This window comes from Lissotriton helveticus, chromosome 7 (assembly GCF_964261635.1).
Source record: "Lissotriton helveticus chromosome 7, aLisHel1.1, whole genome shotgun sequence".
Taxonomy (NCBI): Eukaryota; Metazoa; Chordata; class Amphibia; order Caudata; family Salamandridae; genus Lissotriton; species Lissotriton helveticus.
Window position 1 is genome coordinate 423183769 of NC_136068.1, and position 27560 is coordinate 423211328.

Below are 27560 nucleotides of genomic sequence, written 5' to 3' on the forward strand. Positions count from 1 at the left end.
CGAGGCGGCAGTGGGTCCGGTCCCTGCCAGCCATGTGTTTCGTTAAGAGAGTTAATAACCCGCTCAGGTATGAGTAGTTTGAGTTGTTGAAGGGGGTGCCATTGTCTCACTGGCTGCTGGGTATCTCAGTGTGTGTCTATGGCTTGTTTCTTTGACACCTGGAGAGCAAGGTTCAAATCGGTGAGGTGTCGGTGAGGTGTCTTCAGTTATGTAGCCATGTATGGGTTTCTTTTCGTTTGTGTCTCTCCTTTTTGTTCGTTATAATCTTTGGGGCACTCTCACGTGTGTTTCTTCTGTGTGGTTCACAGAGCACAGCATGTAACTCCCTCAGGCACTGCACAGTCACTCAAGGGCGAGTTTATTTAATTGTTGATTGTTTTTGTTTACATTTGGTCATTTGATATGGTACAGAATACATTATGTATAATTGTCATTGTAGAAATATTGAATCCCATGTCCTGATGATGCCAAAAGGAATCTCTGGCTGAAACGAGACCGCGCCAGCGTTGACATTTCTAAAGGAGTCCCATCAAGTGGAGTTGTGTGAAGAAAGTAAAGCGCCTTTTGCATTATTTCGGAGGTGTTATGCCTCAGGCGCAATAGAGACTACCTTGTAGTGTATTGCTCTGATTCAGGAGTGTACACACGGTCTGTTTTGTTCTCAGTAGGGGAACCTATTATTGATCTACTGGTTTTTTGATATGTGTATATGTTGGACATTTGTTTTATATGTTGTATATATTGTATATATGTAGTGTATCATATATAGGAGTGTGATTTAATTGTTTTTGTAATGAAGTGTATATTGTGTATATATGTAAATTGTATATGTATTAGTTTGTTGTGATTATACTGTGTTTCCTTTCCCGTCACTTGTAACGTACACGAGCTAGAATAGCAGAAATTAATTTGTCTTTAATTAGAATAAGAGAACAGCCGGGTAATTAATTGTACTCTGGATGAAAATAGATATTTTTGATTGATCCCTCCTTACCTTTTATTTCTTTGATTCTACATCGTTGATGTTTATGCTCAGGTATACGAGGGTAATTTGGGCATGACCCCATCTACTATATATACTTGTTGCTGTGGATGTGGGCGGGAGTTAGAGAAGTCTGAGAGTCCAGTTCCTGTGTCGCTGAGTCTTCGGGTTCCGGCGGGAGCGTCGACAAAGCAGACCGGCAAATTACTGGTGGTGCCTGTTTGCACAGGGTGGTCACTCCTTCACCACAAGGGAGATGTCTTCCGTCTTCTAGTCAGAATAGAATTTCGAAGGTCCAAGAGTTCTGTATCAAAGTTTCTTTCCAGGATAATCTAAAGTCCTGGGGACACCGCTCCTATGCTTATACTAAGCTAAGGGGCTGGATTACCTGCCTAGGTCCCTCCGATGGGTGGACCTGAGAAGGGGGTGGTTACACCCCTTTCCCTTTGTCCAGTTTCGCGCCAGAGCAGGGCTGGAGTGCCCCAGCAACTGGTTTGAACCGGGCTATGCTTGGAGCACCTTGTGTGCCCCAAGCAGTGTCTCAAAAAGCTTCTGCTGATTCAGCCCTCCCTGTCCCAATTCACATCTGCCTGTCTGGGGGGGTGCTGGCACCTCCCTGGACAGGAAACCTATTGTCCAGGCCCCCCCTGCCGGAGTTTCGTCCAGCAGCAGGAGGTCAGTCTTGTGTATGTGGCAGCAGCATCCATTATGTGATGCTGGGGCTCTGTTTAACTTTAAGCGGGTAAAGCAGTAACATACATGTCTTTTCCCTCTAGAAGGGTGGAATGCTACCCCCGTCGCCAGAATTGGCGGCGGGGGGTAGTATTCCAAAGTGTTTGACACCTTACACGACATGTTTTGATAAAGCCAAACCAAAGTTAGCATTAACCGCAAGGATTATGTTATGTTATGTTATGTTAATATAGACTTATAGAGCGCATTATCACCCAGGGGTATCTAAGCGCTATAATGTTCTTAAAGCATTATAATGCACTTAAGAGTATATGGTATGGCTATATCATAGAACAGCTATAAGGAGATGGTTCCGAAAGCTGCAGAGGGGCTCAGCTCATGCTAGGGCACCCTCTCACATAAAACCAAGCACTCTGCCTCCAGGATTGTCGAGGCCTACCATAGGAGTGACTTATAGGTGCATATGTGTCTATATATAAGGTAGATATAGGTATAATGTATTTAAGTAAGGGGTGATTACACCACCTTACCCAAGCTGAGTGATCAGCCTGTGGTGTCAGTTTGGAGGGCCAGCCAGGGGTGGCATAATACATGCTGCAGCCCCTGGTAGGCCTTGGATGCACCTATGCCCTGGGTACCTATGGTACACTATACAGGGGCTCACAAAGGTGACCCAATACCAAATCTGGTATGTACCTAAAGTACATGGTATCAATTTAGAGAGAGAACAGCTTGGCTGTGGGTCTAATTAGCAGGCCCACAGCCACACTAAAGTCGAAAAACCAGAAAATCACAGCAAAAAGTGGGGGTGACCATAGGAAGCAGACCCTACTCTCCTACAGGTAGACAATGGAAAAATGTTTGGGAAACTATTAAAAAAACTTTACCTCCAGAGCTGCCAATCTTCAGCCAGACCGTCTGAAAAAAGTGTCCAACCAGCAGTTCCGCAGCATCTGTTTGCATTTTAGATTCATTGTGTTCAAAGATCCTGCACCTCAGAAAAAACAACTAAGTTACATTCTGTGTTAGGACCAGAAAACATTTCAGAAGAATTCACGAAAAGCTTAAGAGCTTTAACAAAACCCAGCAGCTTCAGGTATCCGGCCTTCGGTTCCATGGCGGCGGCTACAGTTTCACTGGTGACCTACGCAGGGAGGGTTTTTCTTCTCAGAAAGTGATGGTTCTGTTCTGCGTAGTATCTTAGAGGAAATTTCACAGTTTTCCTTTAGAAAAGTGACAGTGTCTTTTTGAAGTGGGTCTTAAAAATGTTTTCAACTTTTTCAACCTTTTAACTTCTAGAATTTAACTGGGCCCAACCCACTTTGAGTATCCAACTCCTGCTCCTACGCATTCGGACTGAAATTGTAACTTGGTCCTGGTCTACTACATCCATTGGCTTACATTGGGAGCTTTATCATTTTATAAATTGTAGTGCCATTTTTATTGTGTTGTGTTTTCGACTTTTTAACAGTTTTGGTACTTTTAAATGCTTTACATGTTTTCTTCAAGTTAAGCCTGCCTGCACCATATCTACCAGAGGTTCAGCTCAGGTTTAAATTATTGAAGCCTGTAACTGGACCTAACAGGTTGACTTTATTAGTTGTGGTGGACTATAATACATCCCAACGAATAAGTCACTTTCTTTCAGTTATGAATTGACATGGATTGTATAATTATGGCTTTAAGCTCCCAGAGTAACAGAAGGTTATTTTAAAAAAAACGTAATTTCCCAATACCCAGTCTCCTTGCAAATTTCTGAAGTGCTTATTGTATTTTTTATAACGTCTCAAATTTTACTTTTGGAAAGATTGAACATTTAACGTGTGTATTTTTATTTCATTGATTGTTCCTAGGCTAGTACTGCCCAGGCATCAAGAGTCCAGCATCAGACAAACTCAACATCTCCACTGTCCAGTCCAAATCAGACCAGCTCTGAACCGCGGCCTCTTCCTGCCCCCACAAGGCCAAAAGTAAACAGCATCTTGAATCTCTTTGGGTCCTGGTTGCTTGATGCATCTTTAGTTCACTGTAAGCTTCATAATGGGATCAACCGAGACAACAGCACGACAGGTAAATGTTAACTAACTATAGATTTCGGGTTTTTTTGTTTGTCTTTTTTAACCTTTTTCTGCCCGCAGTAAAAACTGACAAAAGTAAGTAAATTAAATATAGTTGGTTGTATCGCACAAACATTTTGCAGAGTAATTCTAAGAATACTGGCTTGCTGGCAGGCACAGGCTGTAATTATCCGAAAACCCAAGTAATATAGTTGTATTGCATCAGAAATGGGTCGTTTCTTGATCTCCTGGAAATAAACATATTGCTTACTTAACCTCATGTAACTTGTTCTCTGATGAGAGCTTGAGGGATCTTTTGGACAAGAGACCTCTTGTGTTTAGGTGTCCAATATTAACCAAGTATTAGTTAATTTCCTGATCAGTTTTGGTAACTGACCATTCAGGCTTGATTACAGAACAAAGCTGTTACAAATTCACAGCAGAAGGATGTTTTCCTCCTATGTCCAACATAGGTGCACTTACTCCTTTTAAAGAAACTGATAACTGCTTTACAGACTGGTTTAAAATATATGTACAGCCATTACTGCAGAGGAATGCCCAACTCCTATACATATTTTAGCAATGTCCTTCATTACATTTTTACATAAAATGAAACTTCTTTCATGTTGGCTCAGATTATTATAGTTTCTGGACTGCAGCTACTGTCTGAGGCTTGTTGACAATGTTTTTTCAGCAACAGGTTAGTTGAGTTTTAATGTGACTAGGCAGTTGGGAGTTCTATATTTTCCCTTCTCAAAACTTCAAATTACGTTATTCTGCAGATAGATTTCAAGGTCTCATTCTGTTCTCCCACTCTACATTGTGCAATGCTTGCCTCATGAATCACTCTTAATTAAGAAACTATCTGCATAATGATTTCATTAGACCAAGATTATTCCAGCTTAGCCTTTAAGCATATGACGTAATAGAATACACCCCAGGTAACGACAGACTAGATGTCTACGTTACGATATAGCTTCAGTGAGGCAAGCCTAGTTCTTGACTAAGTTTGATCATTGCAAGAACAATGCTCACAGTTATGATAACTCAAATTTCCACTTAAATGATAGTATCCATGAACCTTAGCCGTGTCTTTTAGAACGAAGATTGCTGTCCAAAACACTCAAAAGGTCTGCTAATACATAGGTGATTCAGTTTGGATTCTTTAATTTACAGCATAGAGGAGCAAGAGTTTCTATTTGTTCTGTCGTTAATCGTAACCATGACTCCCTCACAACAGTAAGTCCAGTGCCTCATTGGATTTCATTTTCTTGTGGATTGAGCCCCACAATGACTTAACTTTGATTGTCTTTTGGTACTAATAGTCTCTAAAGTTGATCGAACAACCTCAAAATATGTCGAAATAACCACCTCTCCATCATTAGTGCAAAAGATAGTCCATACAGCAGTGGGGAGATGTTAATCCAGTCTGTCTTATCGTGCTAAATCTTTCTAATACCCATACTCTGCTATTACCAGGGCACGAGTCGGGGGTACATGCGGGTGGACAGCGTCCACCCACTTTTTTCACAGGGTGAACGCCGTCCACCCTGCCAATAATTTGGTCCCCGTTGAATAATGTGCTTAACTGGTCCCGGTGTAATTTCAAACACCGGGACACTTTCCGCCATGCCTGCATGTTGTCTGCTTTCCATCTGCAACAACGTGCAGACGGGGACGGGGCTTTCTTATTTTAGACTCCTGCTGGGCCCATAACAAAGGCCGAATTTGAGCGGTTTTCGGGCCTCCTTTTGTTCGAGTCTCTTGGCTAGGAGCAGTCAGAAGCCTCACACCTAGATGCAAATGAAGCGGAAGGGAAACCAAGGCTCACACCTTATTAGCACTTCACACATACTTAAGAGAGGCAGCTTTTCACTTTGTTCAGTCCCTGTTTAGGAGATGTGCATGCACTGTAAGAATATCATACGTGTTGGTCTTTCCACAAAGCAAACTGCATTTATATAACGCTTACTTCCCACGAGGAGGCGTTGAAATCATTTAGGTACCACTATTTTTAGGTCTCGCTTGGCGAAAGCAGCGCATGTAATCGATTCAGCCACAGCTGAATGCACGCGTGTCCAAATAGACAAAGATGGCTGCTCTCGTCATCGTCATTTTTGTCCCTATGCACGCATAGGGACAAAAAAATGCACGGGCATGTGGACAGCCCGACGCCATCTTTGTGCACACGAGCGCACATTTTTTTTGTCCCTACCCGTGCATGGCGGCGTGCTTTCGCTTTATAACATACAAGTTATCAACACTCGCAATGATTGAGACTGGGAAGTCGCTTTGTATTGTAATGGTAGACGAGCTTAACACGGAAGAACTTCTCTAAATAGGGCAACTAAGTCACCACTTTCATGTACACTGGCAGCTAGCAGTAAGTCTACGAACTACACCAATGGATGTGAAAGTACTGGGAAAACATAAATAATTAAAATGTGGTTTTATACTACATCACATATGCAGGACGTATAACTATTTCGTAACTGTGCTACATTTTTTCTGTGCAACATCTTCCTATAGAACCCTAGGACATATAGTTTTTTTTAAATACAAGGAGCAGAGACCTGCAAAACGCTACTTTTTGATCTCCTTTTCCCCACATCAACGGCAGCTTGCGATGCAATCTATATAGTGATGCTCATTAAAGATGGCCGCCAGATTCCACCATATCTACCACTTAAGCCCTTCTCTAGTTCTGTCACCTCCATGAGTGTCTCCGGCATGCTGTCAGTAGTGTGCGCACCGGGACTCTGTGACGTAATACCGCCACGCATGATGTGCCCGCCGCCTCCTGTTTGAAACTTAGCGGCAAGCAAGAAGCCACTGAAATCATGAACCAGCACCTGCAGGAGATCCGCGAGCGGCCGAAGCTGCGCCGCCAGCTTCTGACTCAGCAGGTGAGGGAGTCTGGCTTTCAGTCTGGAATGGAAGTCGCCGCGCGTTAGCCGCCGCTTAAAGACGTGTGGTTTGCACCGAAGTCCGAGCAACGTAACCGGCATGTGTCATTGCAATTCCACCGCCCATCATTTGGCGGTGACACCATCATCTGATCGGCATTACTTTCATTTTGAGCGTATAGCCTTTTCGGAACTCATCTTCATGTTACAATGAAGCAATATCGCCCATAGACTTCTGTTGACTAACCCAGCCTGCAAACCTTTTCCAAGAAAATGTAATCTTCTTTGGGATCAGTTTTCGATCATTCCTGATGGCAGCCTTTGTGGACTCAAACGGTTGAGAAAAAAAAGGCATTTAGCTCACAGCATCGGCATGTGGAACAAGCATTGGCATAGCCAGTAGGTCTCGCCTTTGGGACTTTATAAGTATTTAATTATGCAGCACAACATCATTGGTACAACAGCATCAACTGTTGCATGGATAAACACTTCTACGGACCCAAAGGCGAGACCTATTGGCTATGCTAATGCTTGTTCCACATGCAGCCAGGACCGATGCTGGGAGCTAAATACCTTTTTTTTCTCAACCGTCTGAGTCCACAAAGAGGCTGACATCAGGAATGATGGAAAACTGATCCCAAAGAAGATTACGTTTTCTTGGAAAAGGTTTGCCGGCTGGGTTCTCCCTACTCATTAAAATGCAGGGTGTCCGAGCGCTTTACATCAACATGTGCATATTACATGTACAATAAATTATATAAGTTTGTAAATGAATGTACAGGATGTGTTACATAAACCTGGGTGATTGCAAGGTGTAGAAGTCACATATCTTCGATAGCTCACAGTGGTATTATCCTCACAATGCGCTCTAACGTACACATGATAGACCTGCTAAACATATATGTGAGGGCTTTAAATCTGATGGCACTTCTTGTGATGACACTTCCTATAAAGTCGTGGAGTATGATGCCACTTTCTATGATGTCAATTCCTTTGATGCCATGTGTGATGTCGTGCGCCGTGATGTCACGCGCCATGATGTCACTTGCATACTGCCAAGCTAGGTCAGTCCCCCACTTATATTTTTTAGGACTTGTGCACTGGCTTTTGCCTGTGTTCAGCTGTAACTAGTCCATCCATTGGGGATGAGGCCATATTCTTATATCAATGTTCTACTTTTTTTACTGAGTTTGTCCGATTTATTGTGCAGTTTTAGTGCCTTTAGTAGCCATCTTTCTAGATCTTTCGTTTAGTGCTTGCCTGCATCAGATCTTGTTTAGCAAATATTACACTCTAAAGCAGTCTCACAGCACTTTTAGAAGTGTTACAAACCCTTAATGCCATGCATCGGTGCTTTAACAAAAATCCTCTGTAGGAAAGTGTGTTACTGTTGCAGTAACCCCCCCCTCCCACACACACACCTTTTGCCAGACTACTGATGCACTTTAACTTGATGTGCCCTGGGTCCCTGCCAATCAGGTCCTTAGGGCCTGTGTCTTTTCCCCCAAACTAACCCAATTGGCATCTCTGGCCACAGATCAGCCCCTGGTAAATGGTACCACAGGTACAAAGGGCACTGTGACCAGGTAAGACCTATAAGGGCTGCAGCACTTATTGTGCCACCCTTAGAGGCCATGTACCTTTATACATAACCACACTGCCTTTGCAGGCTGCATGTTTTAGTGCAGAACAAAGTGAAGAGTTGACATGGCACATCTCCTTGTGTCATCACTTCAAACACTGGGGCGTATTGACGCCCCAATCCGGACGCACAGCATTGATTTGCGCATTACAATAATGCCACAGTAAATCCATTTCATCAGTTTTTATTCCAAATTAATCCATTTTTTGTACAATTTCATTCTCGGTGGTCTGTCACATGTAAGACACTTGTAGATGCATTTGTTTCCTTTAAACGCTGTAGGAATGCACGTGGCCTTATCCTAAAGCACGGAATGCAGCATAAGTATTTCTCCTTAAATAATCTCTTTCACCCAATGCATTTCGAGCCCATCACGGCTCTTCGTCAGGGGTTATCTACAAATGTTTAAAACATATCTGTTAGACTATATATTCACGATTAGTTATCAATTTGAGTATTATCCAGAAATTAAACAATAAAGATTAATGCATGCAATTCATTTACTTTCTTCCCGCCTATAACGTTTTTTGCCCACTGAAATCAATTGTGCCTGAATAAATGCGGGTTACAACTTCTTCACTCGTTTGCATTTAATTAGACTGTCTCAACTTAAACGCCCTCTATTCTGTTCCTCTGAACGTGAATAAACCGGGAAACAGCCTCAATAACGAAGTCTTAACAACGACTGAACTGAACAACGAATACAAAACAACGACCTTTATGTGAACCACGACATCATCAACCACGACTTACATGAGGAACGAAACACTAAACAACGAATTAAATGAACAACGACTTCATTACTGGCCAATAGGTGGCACTAATGTCAAAGAATATGTTAATATAATATGTTACATACGTTATATAATATGCTATTAAAGGTAAAGAATTACAAACTAAATAGTTTGAGAGTGTATATACGTCTTTTCAATTCTGGGTCAGATGTAGATGGTTCTCGGGTAGGCAATCTAAATGAAATTAGTTACTAAATATTTTTGATGACTGCTGCGGCGTTGTGACCGTTTTGTCTACGCTGCATTGATAGATGTTATTTAATCCAGAATAATGCCCGTGGTATAAAAAATCGGAGTACCTTTCCCTTAAGCATTTGGTAATGTATAACAACGTGGAGGGACATCTACTCACGGTAATACGCCGGAAATTATTGGAAAAAGAATACTGTGCGCAGCTGAGGAGCTAGAGGGCGTGTTTTTTTAATGTTGAGGTCTGCCCCGTACTTTTTAAAACCAGCGTGAGTGTATTAAAAATAGCACAAACATGTGTTAAAAGTGGTTACCTCGAGCTTTAGGAGCCGTGTAGGAGGCTGGATTCTTCTCTTTTCTTCTGTGTGACGTTCCATGGAGCAGTGCGCCGGCTCAGTTTGGATGTAATGACATTTCCACGTTTAGATGTGACGTGCAGAAAGCAGGTTGCTCATGGTATGTTCCGTTTGGAAAATAGTGGGAGATTCGGGATATATGTAAATTAAATATTTTTCGTGGTTCAGGAAGTCGTGGTTCAATACATTAGTGGTTTGCCTTTCATCGTGGTTTAGCCTTCGTGGTTTAGGCAATCGTGATTAACAAGGTAGTTGTTTGATCATATAACCGAATAAACCACCTCTTCCAACCCCAAACATAGTCCCATACCTTAAATAAAACATTCTGGTTCCTGTTCTCCATCCGGTCGAAAACCATAATCTGTGCATTACTGCCTCACTCCATTTTAAACGGCTGAGTGGTAATCCCACCCCTTTCTCGTCATTTGAACTTCCGATTCCTCCCCTTCAATGCAGCATACTACCGATCCCAAAATGCCTTACAAAAGCCTTTCAACTGATCTCATACTTGTATTTTATGGGTTATTGTTCAAAACGGTATATTTTCACATTCCTCCCAATCGTAACTCCCTTCCCAGTCATTCAAACAATTTAAAATTGAGTTCCCCGCCCTCCCGTAAATGTCATGTTAAACACTGATAGCAGCGTAAATAACTTAATCTCTGAACCAAATCGCTTTCTTGGCTAGTCTGTATTGCACATTTCAGTCACAATGTGCGTTTGACAATATGTCCAACCCATGTTGATCCTTTTTGCTTTGAAGATGTAGTTCATCAGATCCACTTTTAGAGAAACGATGTTGTAACGGTCTGCCATGTGACAATGAGATTTATGTATTTTTATCATCTGTTGTTCCTGGGTGCTACTCGTCGGGTAGGCAGTATAGTAATACATCATCAAAAATAAATGACACATAAAGGTCATGTTAAACGCTGATGGCAGCGTAAATAACTTAATCTCTGCACAAATCAATGCTGTGCGTCCGGATTGGGGCGTCAATACGCCCCAGCGTTTGAAGTGATGTTACTAGCACGTGATTCGGCAGTTCACGATACCGGGCTAGCACGCATAAAAGGCGGAAACTAAAATTATAAGGACTAACTGGAGAAAGAAGGTGCACTGTGTCAATTATTTTTGAAGATACATCTCCTTGTGTGCCATGCCTACAACCCCCTGCCCTGGCATATATCAGTCACCCCTCTATCTGGTTGTCCTATGCCAGTAGTGAGGGTACAGGTACATGAGCCATGTACCCCTACAGTATCCAAGTCCATTCTTTGACATTGTAAGTGCAGTGCTGCCATTAAGAGTATATGGTGCTGGGAGCTTGTCATTACGAACTCCACAGCACCATAGTGGCTACACTGGTATCAACATTCTCAGCACATTAAACACACACTGATGCCAGTGTGTGATTTAATGAAAAATACACACAGAGGGCATCTTAGAGAGGCCCCGGAAAAACAACCAGCCTCTAGGGGGTTCTCGGACTGGTTCACACCAGCCTGCCACTAAGAGTCATGTTTCTGGACCCCTAGGGTGGGAGCCTTCACTCTATGAGCCCAGAAAAAAAGCCTTTCCTGGGCGGAGGTGTTCACACATCCGCCAGACCAGGAAGAGCTATCTGTGGCAGGGGAGCTTTAAAGGCTTTGTAATGCAACCCCCAGCCTCTCCTGCTGTCAGCAGCAGGCCCCCTTCCTGTCTCCCCTCCTTTTCACCGGCAAGACAGGCGGGAAAAACTAGCCGGCCCAGAAGGTGTGCCCACCTCTGCCAACTCCACCCCTCAGGTGAGGTGAAGGCCATTCTTCAGTGCCCGCTGTCTTGCAGATGGCAGGCACTCCCCAATCAGGATTAGGGATTGTGCTCACTCCCACATGTGGGGTGAGCACACCAAGGGTGTAGTCACACTAAGGTCAGTAGCCCATTGGCTACTGACCTCGAGACCTCTAAAACGCCCCTTAAATACAGTATTTGGGTGGCAGCCCTGAACCAAGAAAGCAGATTCCCTCAACCTAAGAAAAAAAAGGACGAAAGAAGACGCCCAGCAGAGGAGACTGCAGAGAAAAACTGACTTGGCCCCATTCCTACTGGCACTTCTGCAGTTTCCAGAGATCCTGCGTCACAAATAGTCTTGTCTTGCAGCCAGCGACCTCCAGAACCCCTGAAAGGACTGACTGCATTCAACAAAGACTGAATCTTCTGTGAACAGCAGCTCTGTTCAAAAGAAACACCAAAGAAAGACTCCAAGGCTGCTGAGGAAAAAGAAACCCAACGCCTGGAAGCACCACTGCACCCGTCGCCTATGGCCGAGTTCGAGTGGCCCACCAGTCCCAGCAAGTTCCCCAGCCTTCCAGAGTCTGAGTCCACCATGGATTGACCCCACCAGGACTCCCCGAACTCGCCTGCAGCTGCTGCATGGAGACTCCCCAAACGCGAGCGGCCCGGTAAGGTGAAATCTGACCTCAAAAGACACCCCTGCATCCAGCTGCCCTGGAGAAGAGGACCCGAGGTGCACCTACGTATTCAAGCCCTCCAGCTTACCTGCCCAGCTGTTGGTTCCTCCTGGAAGTCTTCCTGGACCGAGCCTGCAGCTGAAAACTAAAACCGAAAATCCCCATTGAAAACAACATGGCACCCAAAGCTAAAACAGCACCCTGCACCCAGCCGCCCCTGTGCCGATGCAGGTGCAGTTTGTGTGCTAAACTGGATCCCCCTTTGCCCTGAGCCTAACACCAGGAGCTTTACTCCAACAACCTTGTGGCCTGCTCGCCAGCAGCCACCAACCGAAGGCCCCCTATCCCCCATTGGATAACATTCAGCCTCAGCACTCTGCCGCCCTAGTGCAGCTGAGGGTGTAGCAAGAGTGCATCCTTGACCCTGGGGGACCCCGAGTCTACCCCCAGAACCTCAACTCCCACTACCAAATACTTACCTTAAAACCAATAACACTATTTTCCTCCATAGGATAACATAGACTGTTTTTCTTGGAAAAGTTTTTAAGTGTGGAGTTTGAGAACCTAAAGACATTCTATAAAATTGTATTATTTAACCAAAACGATTTTACTTACTTGTTTACAGGAAGTGTTCCAGAGTAGTATCCAGGTATACTACTCTGAGCAAGAAAAGTGATCTAAAAAGTAACTTACCTGGTATTTTACTGAAAAGCCATTCAAGTCTATGTACTGTATTTACAAAGTATTGCATTTCTCTGCAACCATACTCTAAGCCAAAACAACGTGCATATCCAATTTCAATTCAAACTGTTTACAAACTGCATTACTACTGTAAAGTATTTATTTCTTACCTGTGCCAGGCTTGCCTGGTTCTAGAAAATAAAATAACTAAAAGAATATATTCATACAAAAGCAATTGGTCTGTGGTTCAGTCTTTTGAGTGTGTGAATTGATTTGCTGACTGAGTGTTTACAACAAATGGTTAACACTGTCCTCTGATCCTGCCTTACCGCTCGACCACACTATCGCAAATAGGGAGTGAGGCGCTATCTAGCTTTACACCTCCCTACCTTTGGGGTTCCACTGGACTCTGTGCACACTATACCTCCCTTTGGTATAGTATATACACAGAGACCGCTTCCTACATCATCCTGAGCCTTCAGCTGCTGATGAGAATGGTTTCTTGCCTGAATACAGTTCCAGCTCGGACCTCGAGATCAGAGACTTCTCGTCGGCTCAACAAGTTGTGAGTACAACTCCTCCTTGACACCACTGCGAGCTCCCACCCCACAAGGGGCATTCAGCTGTTCTGGACCCACAGAGACAGGCTTCAGGGTCACCACTGCGTTTGGGCCATGGTTGGCACTGTGTGTCAGCTATTGGTACCACGCTTGCCCTCAGCGCATAGGAAAATTCTAAAATTGCCAACCTCTGCGCCACCTGCTCCCGGCTTGATGCCGATTCAGCCGTCTGATCTGAAACTTTTGACTTCGAAACCCAGGTCAGTGCCAGAGTTAGTGCCGAAACATTTGGCTCCAACCAGAAGACCAGCCCATGAACTAGTGGAACCGGTCCTCCAGAAGCTTCCGGAATGGCATGACGCTCACCAGAAACAACTTGTCATCTATCCCCAGAAAGGACAGATACGAACGCTGTGTACTTGGTCTGGTAGGAGACAGTTCAACTTTGAATAAGCTGTACAAACCCCCTCCTTAACCAAAGTAGCAGAAGAAGCAGGATAAAGCCACCAGTCCTCTTCTTGACCCTGAACTGGCTCCACCCTGTCCACTCCACCCCGACCACCACCATCACCTTTCCCACCTCCTACTCTGCCTGCCTCTCCTATCTTACACCCCACAGGGGTTGCCACATTCTCACATGGGGGAACACAGTGAGGGGGGACACTACGATATGCTTATGGACTCCTATGATGTGTATCACCTGCAGACACCGATACTGACCTCCACCCTCCCCGATTTTCATCGCCAGATGACATCCCTGCTTGCCATGATGTTTTAGGTAGGGCTGCTGCTTATCACAATGTGTAGATGCTTAGAGTCAGTCGAATAGGATTTCCTCTTTGAGACTCTTTCCTCGGCTCATTGCTCCATGCAGTATTTGACCAGGCTGAAGGGGATGCTCAAGCCCACTCCTGACATCTTCAAGAAACTGGTCAAGACCCAGGTTAATACCCCCAGAGTTGACAAAAAGTACAAGGTCTCCCCTTCAGATCAGATATATGTTGGGGGAAAACTCCCACCCGACTCCCTAGTCGTTCATACTGCTCATAAGCGAGCGAATGTGCAGGGCACCAGTGATGCTCCTCCGCCTGACAAAGAGAGTACAAGGATCGACGCGGCTAGTAACCGTGTTGCGGCTCAGTCTAACAACCACCTGCTCCTCACCAGTTCCATTAGTTTGTTCTCTAGATAGGAAAAGGCCCACTGGGTCGAAATCGAGGAGCTCCTCCAGCACCTCCAGTAGGGGCACCGTTAAACGGGATGAGAGTTGGTCACAGAAGGCAAACTGGTTTCCAACACAACCATCTGGTATGCTCTGGATGCTGCTGACACCGCAGCTCGGGGGATTCATTTTAATGTTTTCCTCCAAATGCGTGCCTGGCTCTGTGCCTGACTGCAAACCGGCAACCCCTCAATCTACCCTCCGAGGAACATCTACTGGGGCCTCAGGTTGACAATATACTGGAGAAAATCAAGAAGGAGATGGCAAAAGCCATGGGTGCCTTGCATACACCTTCCACACAGGGGTCCTTTTGCTGCTTCCCGATCTCGGAGGCTGCAAGACTACCCCAGACTCTCCATGTCCTTCCAACACCAGCCTGCCCAAACAACTTCCAAAAGACGCTCCTTCAGGGTTTCCTATCATGGAAATGGCACCAAAGGAAGAGACAAATGTAGCCCAGCCAAACAATGACTTGCCGTTCCTCTCCCCCCCCCCCGATCACGCACCTGTTGGGGGTCAGCTTCAGATTTTCTTCCTCTCCTGACAACGTCACCTCAGACCAGTGAATGTTAGGAATCATTCAACACGAGTAGTGCCTGAAGCTCATCTCCACACCCACCCACCAAACCACCTCGGAGACCTGTCCTCTCTCCAGAACACCAACATCTGCTTTGGGAAGAGGACCAAGTACTCTTTCTTAAAGGGACAGTAGAGACTGTTCCACAACACCCACAGGGCTCAGGGGTGTTATACCTCTACTTCTTCAGTTCCAGAAAGCATGGGTTCCTCAGGCCAATTCTGGACCTCAGACCCCTAAACTCCTAGCTCTCTGCAGTAGTAAACACTGTCAACTTGTTGCAGGGGTGATCCTTTCTCGACCCAGTTCGGCAGATCACGTTACAATGAACACATCTCTCAGTGGGTAGGGGGCGCACCTACAAAACCAGACTATCCAGTACCAGTGGGGTTCCTTTCCTAGGGGTCTCTACATCAGCTATCAGGTGCTGATAGCTGTCCATCTAGCCCTCAAAGCCTTTCTACCCCACATAGTGAGCAAGGTAGTCCTCGTACGGACAGACAACATAACCGACATGTATTACACTCAGAAGGGCACTTGATCCCCTCAGATTTCTCTGATTGCTGAGTCCATCGTGCATTGAGCTCTTTACCAACGGATGCACATGTTGGTGAAATACGTCCCATGAGTGGACAACGACTTTAGGGAACTTCTCAGTAGGATGTAGCAACAAGTCCATGAGCGGGAACATCATCCTGCAGGCCTATTCTGCTACTTCCAGCGCTGGGGGTTTCTGGAAATTTGCCACATCAGAAAACGCAAGATGCCCAAATTTCATCTCCAGATTCCCACAGTCCATGGCCAATGTACTATGGATAAACTGGTCAGGATATTTGCCTACACTTTTCCACTTCTCCTCCTCGTTCCATTCATGGTTCGGAACCTATGGCAGACCTTCCTCACCCTCTTAGTTGCCGTCTCCACCCCCCCTGGGCCAGACAACCCTAATTCACCTCTCTTTTTGAACTTTTAGTGGTACCGCATGAGAGGCTTCCCAACATTCTGAACCTTCTTATGTAGAACAATGGAGAAATCAAGATGAGACACCTGACCCTTGCGATATGGATTCTAAGGTCTTATGATTTGGTTATCTCAGTCTAACTCCAGAATGCATGAACATTTTTGAGAAAGCATGCAGGCCCACTACTCCAGCCTGCCATGCTTCCAAATGGAAAGGTTTTGTCTACCTCTATCTCAAAAACCACATTGATCTCTTGGTAGCCACATTTCAGAATATTGTTTGTTACCTTCTGCACCTCCAAATGTTTGGTCTAGCCTTCACCTTCATTCGGCTACACCTGGCAGTTGTGGTTACTTATCTCCAAAATAGGCAACACGGGTCACTCTTCAGGATTCCAGTAATTAAAGCTTTTATAGAGGGGCCTAAAAGAGTCATTCCTTCCGGAGTCCCTCTGGCCCTGGAGTAGAATCTTAAAATTTTCCTCACAAGATTTATAGGTACCCCTGTTCGAGCCCCTCCAGTCATGTATCTTTTATTTTTTTTCTTGGAAAATAGCTTTCCTAGTCACCTCACACCCAGACCAGGCTATTAAGGCAATTGAAAATGCAGCACAGAGATACAGAGTATTATTAGGCTATGCCCTGAATAGGGATAAGACGCTGATGATATTTAATGAATTTGTTTCTTTTACCAACTGTAGAGTTGTAAAAAAAAAAACACAAACGCGGTTTACTTGGGGGTCACAATAGGATCTGATGTAGACGAGGTGGTAAAGGAAGTTTTGGGCCCATGTGCTGATGAGACCCAAAAGGTGCTTCAAAGGGTGGATAATTTACATCTAACAATGATAGTGAGGAGCAATTTGATTAAAATTGTATATTGTCCCAAAATAATGTATTTCTTAAGAGCAATTCCACTTGTTTTTTCAAACTTTTGGCTGAAGAAGTTTGAAAGTATTTTGACACAATTTATTTGAGCAAATGCTAGACATTTTTGTCTTCACCCCAGGGAACGTGGCGGGCTAGCACTTCCCAATTTGAAGCTATATTGGTGGGCAGCCTCAATGATGCAATTTACAATATTATTGAGGGGAGACACAAGCAGAGATGGCCCCATGGATCTATCTTCCTTTGAATTATTATGTGGCCCAGAAGCCTGGGGGGGGGTCTATAGCGTCATTTAGAGTATGAGTATTATAAAAGGGTATGTTTTTAAGACACTGCTCATGGCATTTAAAGTATGGACTTCTCTACATCGGTTATTAGGGATAGGTAGGGTAAACTTCTATGCCCCACTGGGACAAAATAAAAATCAGCCTGATATTTTTAATGACCCTTACTTTTATAACTGACTAAAAGCAGGAATTAATCAACTAGGTTATTTTTATACAGAATGAGAAATTATAACATTTGAAGAATTGAGGGAAATTTGGCCTCACCTCATTTTTTTAATATCTACAGATTAGAGATTTACAGATATTGGGGGGGAGATTTATGAAATATGACCAGGTGGACAAATTAACTCCGCCTGTCCCACTCCGCATGTATAAAATATTGACTGAATATATGAAGGATGTCTGAATATGGGAAACTGCTCTAGAAAATGGCAAGTGAAGCTAGATATTACTGATGTAGCCTTTTAAAATGCTTTCTCTAACACACTAGTGTCCCTGCTGCCCGCTAATCTTCAAGCCCAACATTATAAAAACTTGTTTCAAGCTTTATATACACCTTAACTGATTGCTAAGTGGGGCGAGGGGAAGGGTATATATTGTCCACGGTGTGCGTTATATAAGACTGATTTACTCCTCATGTTTGTTACTTGTAAAAAGCTTGGATCACTAATCAAAGAGATTGACAATTTCTTAAAGATGAGATTACTTTAGTCAGATTGAGGTTTCCCTCCTCCCCCATTAATATTACTGGGAATAACTAATTTAAGAGCACAGGATGGAAGAGTGTTTATATGTATAGCATTGGCAGCATATAGATTAAGTATCGCTTCCGCGTGGCTGGACCCTGTTTCCCCAATGGTTTCATCAATGGTTAGCTCAGTTGTTAGGGATCTATAATCCAGAGGAAGCTATATATATGTGAAAGGGACACAGGGCTAAAAAGAAAGGGATAAGAATCTGGAGACACTTTGCCAAATGGGTAGAACACTCGGATATTTAGAGTAGACTGGTATGGATCTATCTCATGAAAAACAGATTCAGAGTCCGAAGACCCTGCCATACTATATCTGTTATATTTTCTGCACTGAAGCACTTTTTGATCCCGCTTTTATTTTACAAGAAGCCAAAAAAAGGATCATTTGGGTAATATGATTGAAATTGCGGCTTTTAGTCTGCACTAGCATTTTGTGGAATTTTCCTCGCTGCTATATAACTGATATATGAAATTAGGATTAGACTAGGCATCGAGTCGTAATTTGCACAATTTTTTATGTGCACATTTCGCATAATTGCACTTTGTATTAGCTTGTTATGGTTGAGAACTAATTAATTTTAGAATGAATACCAAACTTCCTATGCCAAATATCTGTCAAGCTTAAATGCCTGATCATATCCTTTAACGTACGCCCTGTTTTTGCAGAATTTATATAATTAAATTTGGATGTTGTCTTTCTCTTTATCTAAAAGGATATTGAAATCTAATCACACTTGTATAGGTACAGGGACATCTAATAAGTGGTATTCTATGATGTTAAAGTAGGTTGGGTCATCGCAGTTGGAACCATAATAGTGTTAGAGGGAAAATCTGAGGAAGAACAACCAATGCACAGTTAGCGAAGTAATATTGGTTCATTCAAATACTGCAAGGGAAGACCAGTCACCTCCTTGGAGATTAAATCTGATGTCCGAAGTACTGCTCGAAGGAAGTGATATTTATATGCTAAAACCACATGCTGACAGGTTCAAGAGTTCAATAGGTTTCGAAACTAAGTTAAGTGCAAATCCCCCATGTTCTGTTCTCAGAATTTAAGCAAAGGACAATATGTTTGTGACCGCACAGTGCTTGGTTATGTCTTCCTAATGCTATTTGAGCCAAGCTATCTGACCTTTATGCATGGTTTTTTTGCCAAGCTATCTGACCTTTGTGTGTAGTTTCTGCAGGGGCATGCACATGTTCATTCGCCAATGTTCTCAGTATGCACACCTTGTATCTCATCCTGTGTAGGTGTTTAGGCAGGCACTAGTCTTATCCTTTGTTCGTGTTACAACTGGGGTGTAAGGAATTACAGAACACAGATGACCGTGTCCTTGCTGGATGCTGCAGTGGCAAGAGTATTCAATTTTAGAAATGTTTCCAAGTAATATGACTGTCACTGCTCAAGCTTTTCTCAGGACCCCTTAAGCTTGAATAGGGAGGTTACTCTGGGTAATGCATCATATTTACTCCATTAATGAATCTCCTGTGTAATTTTTCTCGATCTTTATGACTCTTCTGGCGCATTTTGCAGGTGGTATTCTTGGCAGAGCTAAATTTTACTTATTATTGGGTCGATATGCCTTTTGACATAGATTGTTTTAGTGTTTGACCCATATTCTGTCATCTGTCATATATATTATATGTGTTGTAATCCTGATCTGACAATATCCATATAATTAAACTATGCAAACCCATCTCGGCTAGTTCCAACAAATGATATGCACACTTGCCTATAATTAGAAATAAGTGTTTGTTTGTTATTGGGCCGATATTATGCTTTAAAGGAGAGAACATATGGCAGGACACCAAACAAAAAAAATTGTAAATCCCACACATTGTTTGCTATTTCCTAAGAATGGAACTTGTGCGATTGGTTCTTACTAAGAAAAGAGTTTGCAATTCCTTAATGGGTCCTTGCTGTTGAGAGAAGGTGGATGATATTACCTTTAATGGATGGTTTGGTGAATACTACTGACACACGTTCCCATCTCTAATCATCATGTTGATGTATTCCAAAGTCAGGATTATTCTTATGGTCCCGAAGTAGCCTTAACATGGGTGATTCACCTATCTAATTGGCTGTATAAGAGACTGCTGTCAAGGCCAGATCTTGTTCAAGTTTGGGGTTCAGATTCTTTACCACAACTTTGAAGATAGCTTTCTGTATTCTATTTTGACACTAAACAGCCAACACATCTTTATGGGCCACACCAGGGGCACATTCTACTGGGTAAGCCTGCAATTACAACAATGCTGATCCACATCCTGGTAGTGGGCCTCACTAAATCGCCACAATTAAGTCATTCCACACTTCTGCAAAGCAAAAATATCTTTATTCAAATTCCAAGGCTGATGGCCAAGTAGGTCTTGCTTATTAAAGGAACTTTTTTTGGTAAATGGATAGCCTTGCTTATGACTGTTAAAGAGAATCCCCTGAAGTAGTAGGAAAAGTTACTTACTTGTAATTCTAGTTCTTCTCCAGGAGATCAATTAAAGTAACAGAATACCCATGCTCCTCCTTTTGGGAAAGAATGTGGCTTGATTACTTTCTACGTGGGATCCTATGTAGCTGTACAGTTGTAACTAAACTATAAGTGGCAGGGCAGAAGGGTGCAACCTGTCGGTCTCTCTTGTTCCATTTATATTTTGCCTTAAAAAACATTTGTGTAATATTTTGTCTGTCCAGTATTTGAATGGTTGCACTTGCGGACAATTAGCCAAAATAGCTAGGGTACTAAATTACTCTGTTATTTCGGATAGTGTTGTTTTTATATATATGAATTATTTACATATTGATATGCATTTTTAAAAAAAATTTTAATATGCATTTTTAAAATTACTCTGAGATCTTAAGTTGAGGTTTTACTCTGCTGCACTTGTGTGTTTAATGCAGATTCCCCTGAAGAACTAGGAAAGCTGTTCCTTTTATTAGGTAATTTTTAGTTCAAAGAAGTTGACACTCTCCAACAGTTTAGCTTTTCTCTTGGGTCTAATGAAGCATTTGACACAAAAAATTGAAGCGCTTGAGCAAGTATTTTGATATTAAGTTTGACCTTTTTCTTTTTATGCATGGATAATGTATTTATAGATTTTCACAAGCAAAGTTATTGCATTTAAAAAAGATCATTTTTTTACAGGTTTAATGCACAGTATACATGTCTCTTTTGACTTGGGTTAAATCTACAGAGTCCGATTTGACAAACACAGAAAGGCCTGAATCAATTTGAAATTCATATCTACAGATATCCTATTAAAACACCTTCCGTAAAGGTCATGTCTTCAGAAACACAATGCAGATCTAAAATCTTGACTCAAATGGTCTTCAGAGGCGTACGAAACTTGAGGGGGCCCCCCTGCAAACTAAATGGAGGGGGCCCCCTCCCATTCTCCGTGCCAGTCTAGGGCTCTCAGACCAGCAACCCGCCATACTGCAGGGGATGTGGGGCTATTGTTATGCCACTGTCACCAATCCAGCCTTTATAAGTAACACTGGATGGTGGAGTTAAAGGTTGGGCTAAGTCTGCCAGCAGGCTATCATAGGTGGTGGTCCATTCATTGCAGGGTCCCTGCCATCAGTACGTAGTCTGGGGTAGTTTGCCCATTTTTAGGTGGGTTTCCTGATGTAGACTCCTGTCATGATATACAACACCGGGCCCACTCATCGTTCAGTTTTGACAAAAGTGCATCCACTGCTCCTTCTCATTTCCGTTTCAAAACATTAGACAATGCGACAATGCAGTATTTCAAAAGCAGATGTAACTACAAAAAGCACATTTTGAAAATACATTTTTATTAGTAGACAATAGCAATCTTAAGAGGCATTGTATAGCTTCATGCACACTTTGACCCCAATTCCATCACCGTCTCTCTCTCTCTCTGTCAGTCTCTCTCTCTCTTTCAGTCAGTCAGTCTCTCTCTCAGTCAGTCGATCTCTCTCTGTTAGTCGGTCTCTCTATCTCTCTGTCAGTCAGTCGGTCTCTCTCTCTCTTTCAGTCAGTCTCTCTCTCTTAGTCAGTCTCTCTCTCTTAGTCAGTCTATCTCTCTCTGTCATTCAGTCTCTCTGTCAGTCTGTCTCTATCTGTCAGTCTCTCTCCCTGTCAGTTCTTCTGTCTGTCAGTCTCTCTCTGTCTCTCTCTCTCTTTCAGTCTCTATATCTCTCTCTCTCGGTCAGTCTCTCTGTCAGTCAGTCTCTCTCTGTCAGTCTCTCCCTTTCTGTCAGTCTCTCACAGTCTCTCTCTGTCAGTTTCTCTCAGTAAGTCAGCCAGTCTCTCTCTCTGTCAGCCAGTCTCTCTCTCTGTCAGCCAGTCTCTTTCTCAGTCAGCCAGTCTCTTTCTCAGTCAGCCAGTCTCTCTTTCTCAGTCAGCCAGTCTCTCTTTCTCAGTCAGCCTCTCTCTGTCAGTCAGTCTCTCTCTCTTTCAGTCAGTCTCTCTCTGTCAGTCATTCTCTCTGTCAGAGTCCCAGTCTCTCTCTCTCTCTCTCTGTGTCAGTCTCACTCTGTCAGTCTCACTCTGTCAGTCTCACTCTGTCAGTCTCACTCTGTCAGTCTCACTCTGTCAGTCTCACTCTGTCAGTCTCACTCTGTCAGTCTCACTCTGTCAGTCTCACTCTGTCAGTCTCACTCTGTCAGTCTCTCTCTGTCAGTCTCTCTCTGTCAGTCTCTCTCTGTCAGTCTCTCTCTGTGTCAGTCTCAGTCTCTGTCAGTCTCAGTCTCTCTGTCAGTCTCTCTCTGTCAGTCTCTCTGTCAGTCTCTCTGTCAGTCTCTCTGTCAGTCTCTCTGTCAGTCTCTCTGTCAGTCTCTCTGTCAGTCTCTCTGTCAGTCTCTCTCTTAGTCAGTCTCTCTCTTAGTCAGTCTCTCTCTCTTAGTCAGTCTTTCTCTCTTAGTCAGTCTCTCTCTTAGTCAGTCTCTCTCTCTGTCAGTCTCTCTCTCTGTCAGTCTCTCTCTCTCAGCCTCTCTCTCTGTCTCTCTCTGTCAGCCAGTCTTCCAGTCAGTCTCTCTCTCCCCCTGCCAGTCTCTCTGTCAGTCAGTCTCTCTCTCTCTCTCTCGCCAGTCAGCCAGTCTCTCTGTCAGTGACTCTCTGTCAGTCTCTCTCTCTGACAGTCAGTCTCTCTCTGACAGTCAGTCTCTCTCTGTGTTGGTCGGGGGCTCTCTCTCTCTGTCAGTCAGTCTCTCTCTATGTCAGTCTCTCTCTATGTCAGTCTCTCTCTCTGTCTCTCTCTCTGTCAGTCTCTCTCTCAGCCAGTCAGTCTCTCAGTCTCTCTCTCTCTCTCTCTTAGTCTCTCTCTCTCCCAGTCAGTCTCTCTCTCTCCCAGTCAGTCTCTCTCTCTCCCAGTCAGTCTCTCTCTGTCATTCTCTCTCTACATCAATCAGTCTCTCTCTCTCTCTCTGTCAGTCTCTTTCTCAGTCAGTCAGTCTCTCTCGCAGTCAATCAGTCTATCTCTCTGTCTGTCAGTCAGTCTCTGCCTCTCTCTCTCTGTCTCTCTCTCTGTCAGTCAATCTCTCTCTCTCTGTCAGTTAGTATCTCTCTACCCCAGTCAGTCAGTCTCTCTCTCTGTCAGTCAGTCTCACTCTCAATCAGTCTCTCTCTCTCTGAGCCAGTCTCTCTCTCTCTCTCTCTCTCTCTCTCTCTCTCTCTCTCTCTCTCTCTCTCTCTCTCTCTCTCTCTCCTCTCTCTCTCTCTCTTCTCTCTCTCTCTCTCTCTCTCTCTCTCAGCCAGCCAGTCTCTCGGTCAGTCAGTATTCAGTCTCTGAGTCAGCCAGTCTCTAACCTCTCTCCACACTCTCTCTCCATTCTCTCTCTCAACTCTGTCCACTCTATCTCCACTGTCACTCTCTTCACTCTCTCTCCACTGTCACTCTTCATTTTCTGTCCACTCTATCTCCATTCTCACCACTCTCTCTCCACTGTCTCCCTCCACTCTCTCCACTCTCTCTCCACTTCTCTCTCTCTCCACCCTCTCTCCCTTCTCTCTCTCTCTACTCTCTCTCCACTCACTCTCTCTCCACTGTCTCTCCACTGTCTCTCTCCACTGTCTCTCTCCACTCTCTCTCCACTCTCTACTCTCTCTCCACTGTCTCTCTCTACTCTCTCTCCACTGTCTCTCTCCACTCTCTTCACTCTCTCTCTCTCTCCACTCTCTCTTCACTCTCTCTCTCTCTCCCCTCCTCTTCACTCTCTCTCTCTCCACTCTCTCTTCACTCTCTCTCTCTCCAACCTCTCTATTCTCTCTCCACTCTCTCTCTCTCCACTCTCCCCCTCCACTCTCCCCCTCCACTCTCCCCCTCCACTCTCCCCCTCCACTCTCCCCCTCCACTCTCCCCCTCCACTCTCCCCCTCCACTCTCCCCCTCCACTCTCCCTCCACTCTCCCTCCACTCTCCCTCCACTCTCTCTCTCCACTCTCTCTCGCTCACTCTCTCCACTGTCTCTCCATGCTCTCTACTCTCTCTCTCCACTATCTATCTCCACTCTCTACTCTCTCTCTCCACTGTCTATCTCCCCTCTCTACTCTCTCTCCATTCTCACCACTCTCTCTCCACTGTCTCCCTCCACTCTCTCCACTCTCTCTCCACTCTCTCTCTCTCCACCCTCTCTCCTCTCTCTCTCTCTACTCTCTCTCCACTCACTCTCTCTCCACTGTCTCTCTCCACTGTCTCTCCACTGTCTCTCTCCACTGTCTCTCTCCCACTGTCTCTCTCCACTCTCTCTCCACTGTCTCTCTCCACTGTCTCTCTCCACTCTCTCTCCACTGTCTCTCTCTACTCTCTCTCCACTCTCTCTCTCCACTCTCTCTTCACTCTCTCTCTCTCCACTCTCTCTTCACTCTCTCTCTCTCCACTCTCTCTTCACTCTCTCTCTCTCCACTCTCTCTTCACTCTCTCTCTCCAACCTCTCTATTCTCTCTCCACTCTCTCTCTCCACTCTCCCCCTCCACTCTCCCCCTCCACTCTCCCCCTCCACTCTCCCCCTCCGCTCCCCCTCCACTCTCCCTCCACTCCTCCCTCCACTCTCCCTCCACTCTCCCTCCACTCTCCCTCCACTCTCCCTCCTCTCTCTCTCCACTCTCTCTCGCTCACTCTCTCCACTGTCTCTCCATGCTCTCTACTCTCTCTCTCCACTATCTATCTCCACTCTCTACTCTCTCTCTCCACTGTCTATCTCCCCCTCTCTACTCTCTCTCCCACTCTCTCTTCACTCTCTCTCTCCAACCTCTCTCTATTCTCTTTCCACTCTCTCTCTCTCTCCACTCTCCCCCTCCACTCTCCCCCTCCACTCTCCCCCTCCACTCTCCCCCCTCCACTCTCCCCCTCCACTCTCCCCCTCCACTCTCCCCCTCCACTCTCCCCCTCCACTCTCCCTCCACTCTCTCTCCACTCTCTCTCCACTGTCTCTTTCTCCACTGTCTCTCTCCACTCTCTCTCCACTGTCTCTCCACTCCCTCTCCACTGTCTCTCTCCACTCTCTCTCTCTCTCCACTCTCTCTCTCTCTACTCTCTCTCTCTCTCCACTCTCTCTCTCTCTCCACTCTCTCTCTCCCTCTCTCTCTCTCTTTTTTTATATATTTATTTTATTTTAGGTCCTCATCTCACCTTTCAAGCCTCTGCGGGTCTTATGAAGCCGCCTTCATGATCTGTGGGCCCCACGGCTTACCGCACTCGCTTGGGTCGTCCGACCGATCCCCTTCTTCGTGAAGGACCCTGGTGTAATCATTAGACCATTTATATTAAGTTAATCTTAGATTCTTGCCCCAGTTCACAAAGGGGTGCCAGAGGTTTCATTGTCTTGTCTTCCACACCATCATAGTCTAAACGGGCCATAGAGAATGCGGCTTTAAGCCAATCTTCCCTTTGCGGCGGTAGGGGATCCTTCCACTTCCTGCACACCTCCCTTCTGGCCAGCAAAATCAGATAAATTAATAGTCATCTGACCTTCTGAGGGAGGGTTTGACTGAGACCGCCATCGTCTGTAAAAAACACCAATGACATATTGATCTCTATGTTGGTATTCAAAATGTCTCGAATGTTGTCCCCCACCTCAGTCCAAAATTTTGCAAGAGCTGGACACTCAAAGAAGATGTGTAGGTCGCTAGCGAGAAGTGTCCCATATCTAGGGCATTTGGGAGCTGGGTCTGGGGCGAACTTTGCGATTTTCGCTGGGGTGTAATAAAGTCTATTTACCACAAAAAATGATTTTTCTTTAAACAAGCAGGCTTAACATATTTGTACAAGATCATTAAAGAGGGCTCGTACAATGACTCTATGGATGGCCCGAGAGGGGTTTCCACCCATACTGATGCTAAGGGGGTATCTCGTGATCCTCTATCTCCAACAGACTATTATACCAAACAGAGATTTCTTTATTTATTGGGAGGATGGATTGCCACAAAGCTTCGATCTCTCTATTCCCTCTGATCTCCCCCTTTGCTGCCTCATACCATGATGTTAACTGTATTTATTTGAATCTTGAGAACCCTGACCCGATCTTTGCCCTCAGGTATTCCCATGGATGTATCCCCCCGGAGTCTAACAGTTCAGACCAGACTGTGATGCCTGCCCTCCTTATCGGCAATGCCAAACTGTCCTGTAGGCAGTCCGGCGTTCCCGGCGCATCCCAAACAGGGGCATTGTCAGAATGGTATCCAATGCCCCAGCACCTTCTAAGCCTATACCATAACTCCAAAGCTGCCCTCAATACCTTCAGGCGCACCTGCTTGAAAAACCTAGGCGAACCAAACTTGTACAGAAAAGCCTCGCCATCTCCACCCGCTTCCACTCGCACCATTTCACCCAGCAACCTCCCCCAGGCAGACTCACCCGGTTTGACCAGAAGCATCCGTATGCTTTTAAACTGAAAAGCTGCAGCATATAGCCTAACATCAGGAAGGTCTAACCTGCCTTTTTTAACCTACGTCTTAGTTTTTTCCAAGCCAGGCGGACACCCTTATTACCCCAAATGAAGCTCCCAATCTTACTCTGAATCTTCATTAAACTTTTGTTATGGAATGTTAATGGTACAGAGGAGAAAATGTAAGTCAGCTTAGGTAGAATGCCCATCTTTACCAAGTTGGTTTTTCCATAAATAGTCAAGGGCAGGTTCCTCCATCTACTGGAGAGACTATCAATTTCCTTCGCCACCCTGTTTAGATTAAGCTCAGGTATCTTCTCCAATTCTTTTACTACAAAGATCCCTAGGTATCTCAGTTCTACACTTGCTCTTCCTGGCCACTCCAGATTACAACACATCACCTCTGTTTTGGTCTTATTGACAAGAAACCCGGATAAGGTCCCAAACTCACTCATGCACTCCTCCAACCTAGGGATTGCTGTCTCTGGGTCACTTGTATACAATATTGAGTCATCGGCATATAAAGCTAACTTGGAGCTGTATTGTTCTGATCGAAATAAATAGATTGTATCATCCAGTCTCAACATCTGCGCCAAGGGCTCCACATATAGATTAAATAGGAGGGGCGAAATCGGGCACCCCTACCTGGTTCCTCTCTGGATGTTAAAACTCGCCGTGAGGAGCCTGTTTAACAGTATTCGAGCAGAGGCACCCT

The 27560-nt window shown here is 44.6% G+C and overlaps 1 protein-coding gene across 3 annotated transcripts in view; it reads left to right on the forward strand.

Annotated features, from left to right (window-relative positions):
- RALGAPB (Ral GTPase activating protein non-catalytic subunit beta) overlaps nucleotides 1-27560 on the forward strand; it is a 2268266-nt gene that overhangs the window by 500105 nt on the left and 1740601 nt on the right. For all 3 annotated transcript variants that reach the window (XM_078652319.1, XM_078652321.1, XM_078652322.1), the window contains one exon: nucleotides 3529-3745. In XM_078652319.1, coding sequence (XP_078508445.1) covers nucleotides 3529-3745 — 217 coding nt within the window. The remainder of the gene's footprint in view (nucleotides 1-3528; nucleotides 3746-27560) is intronic.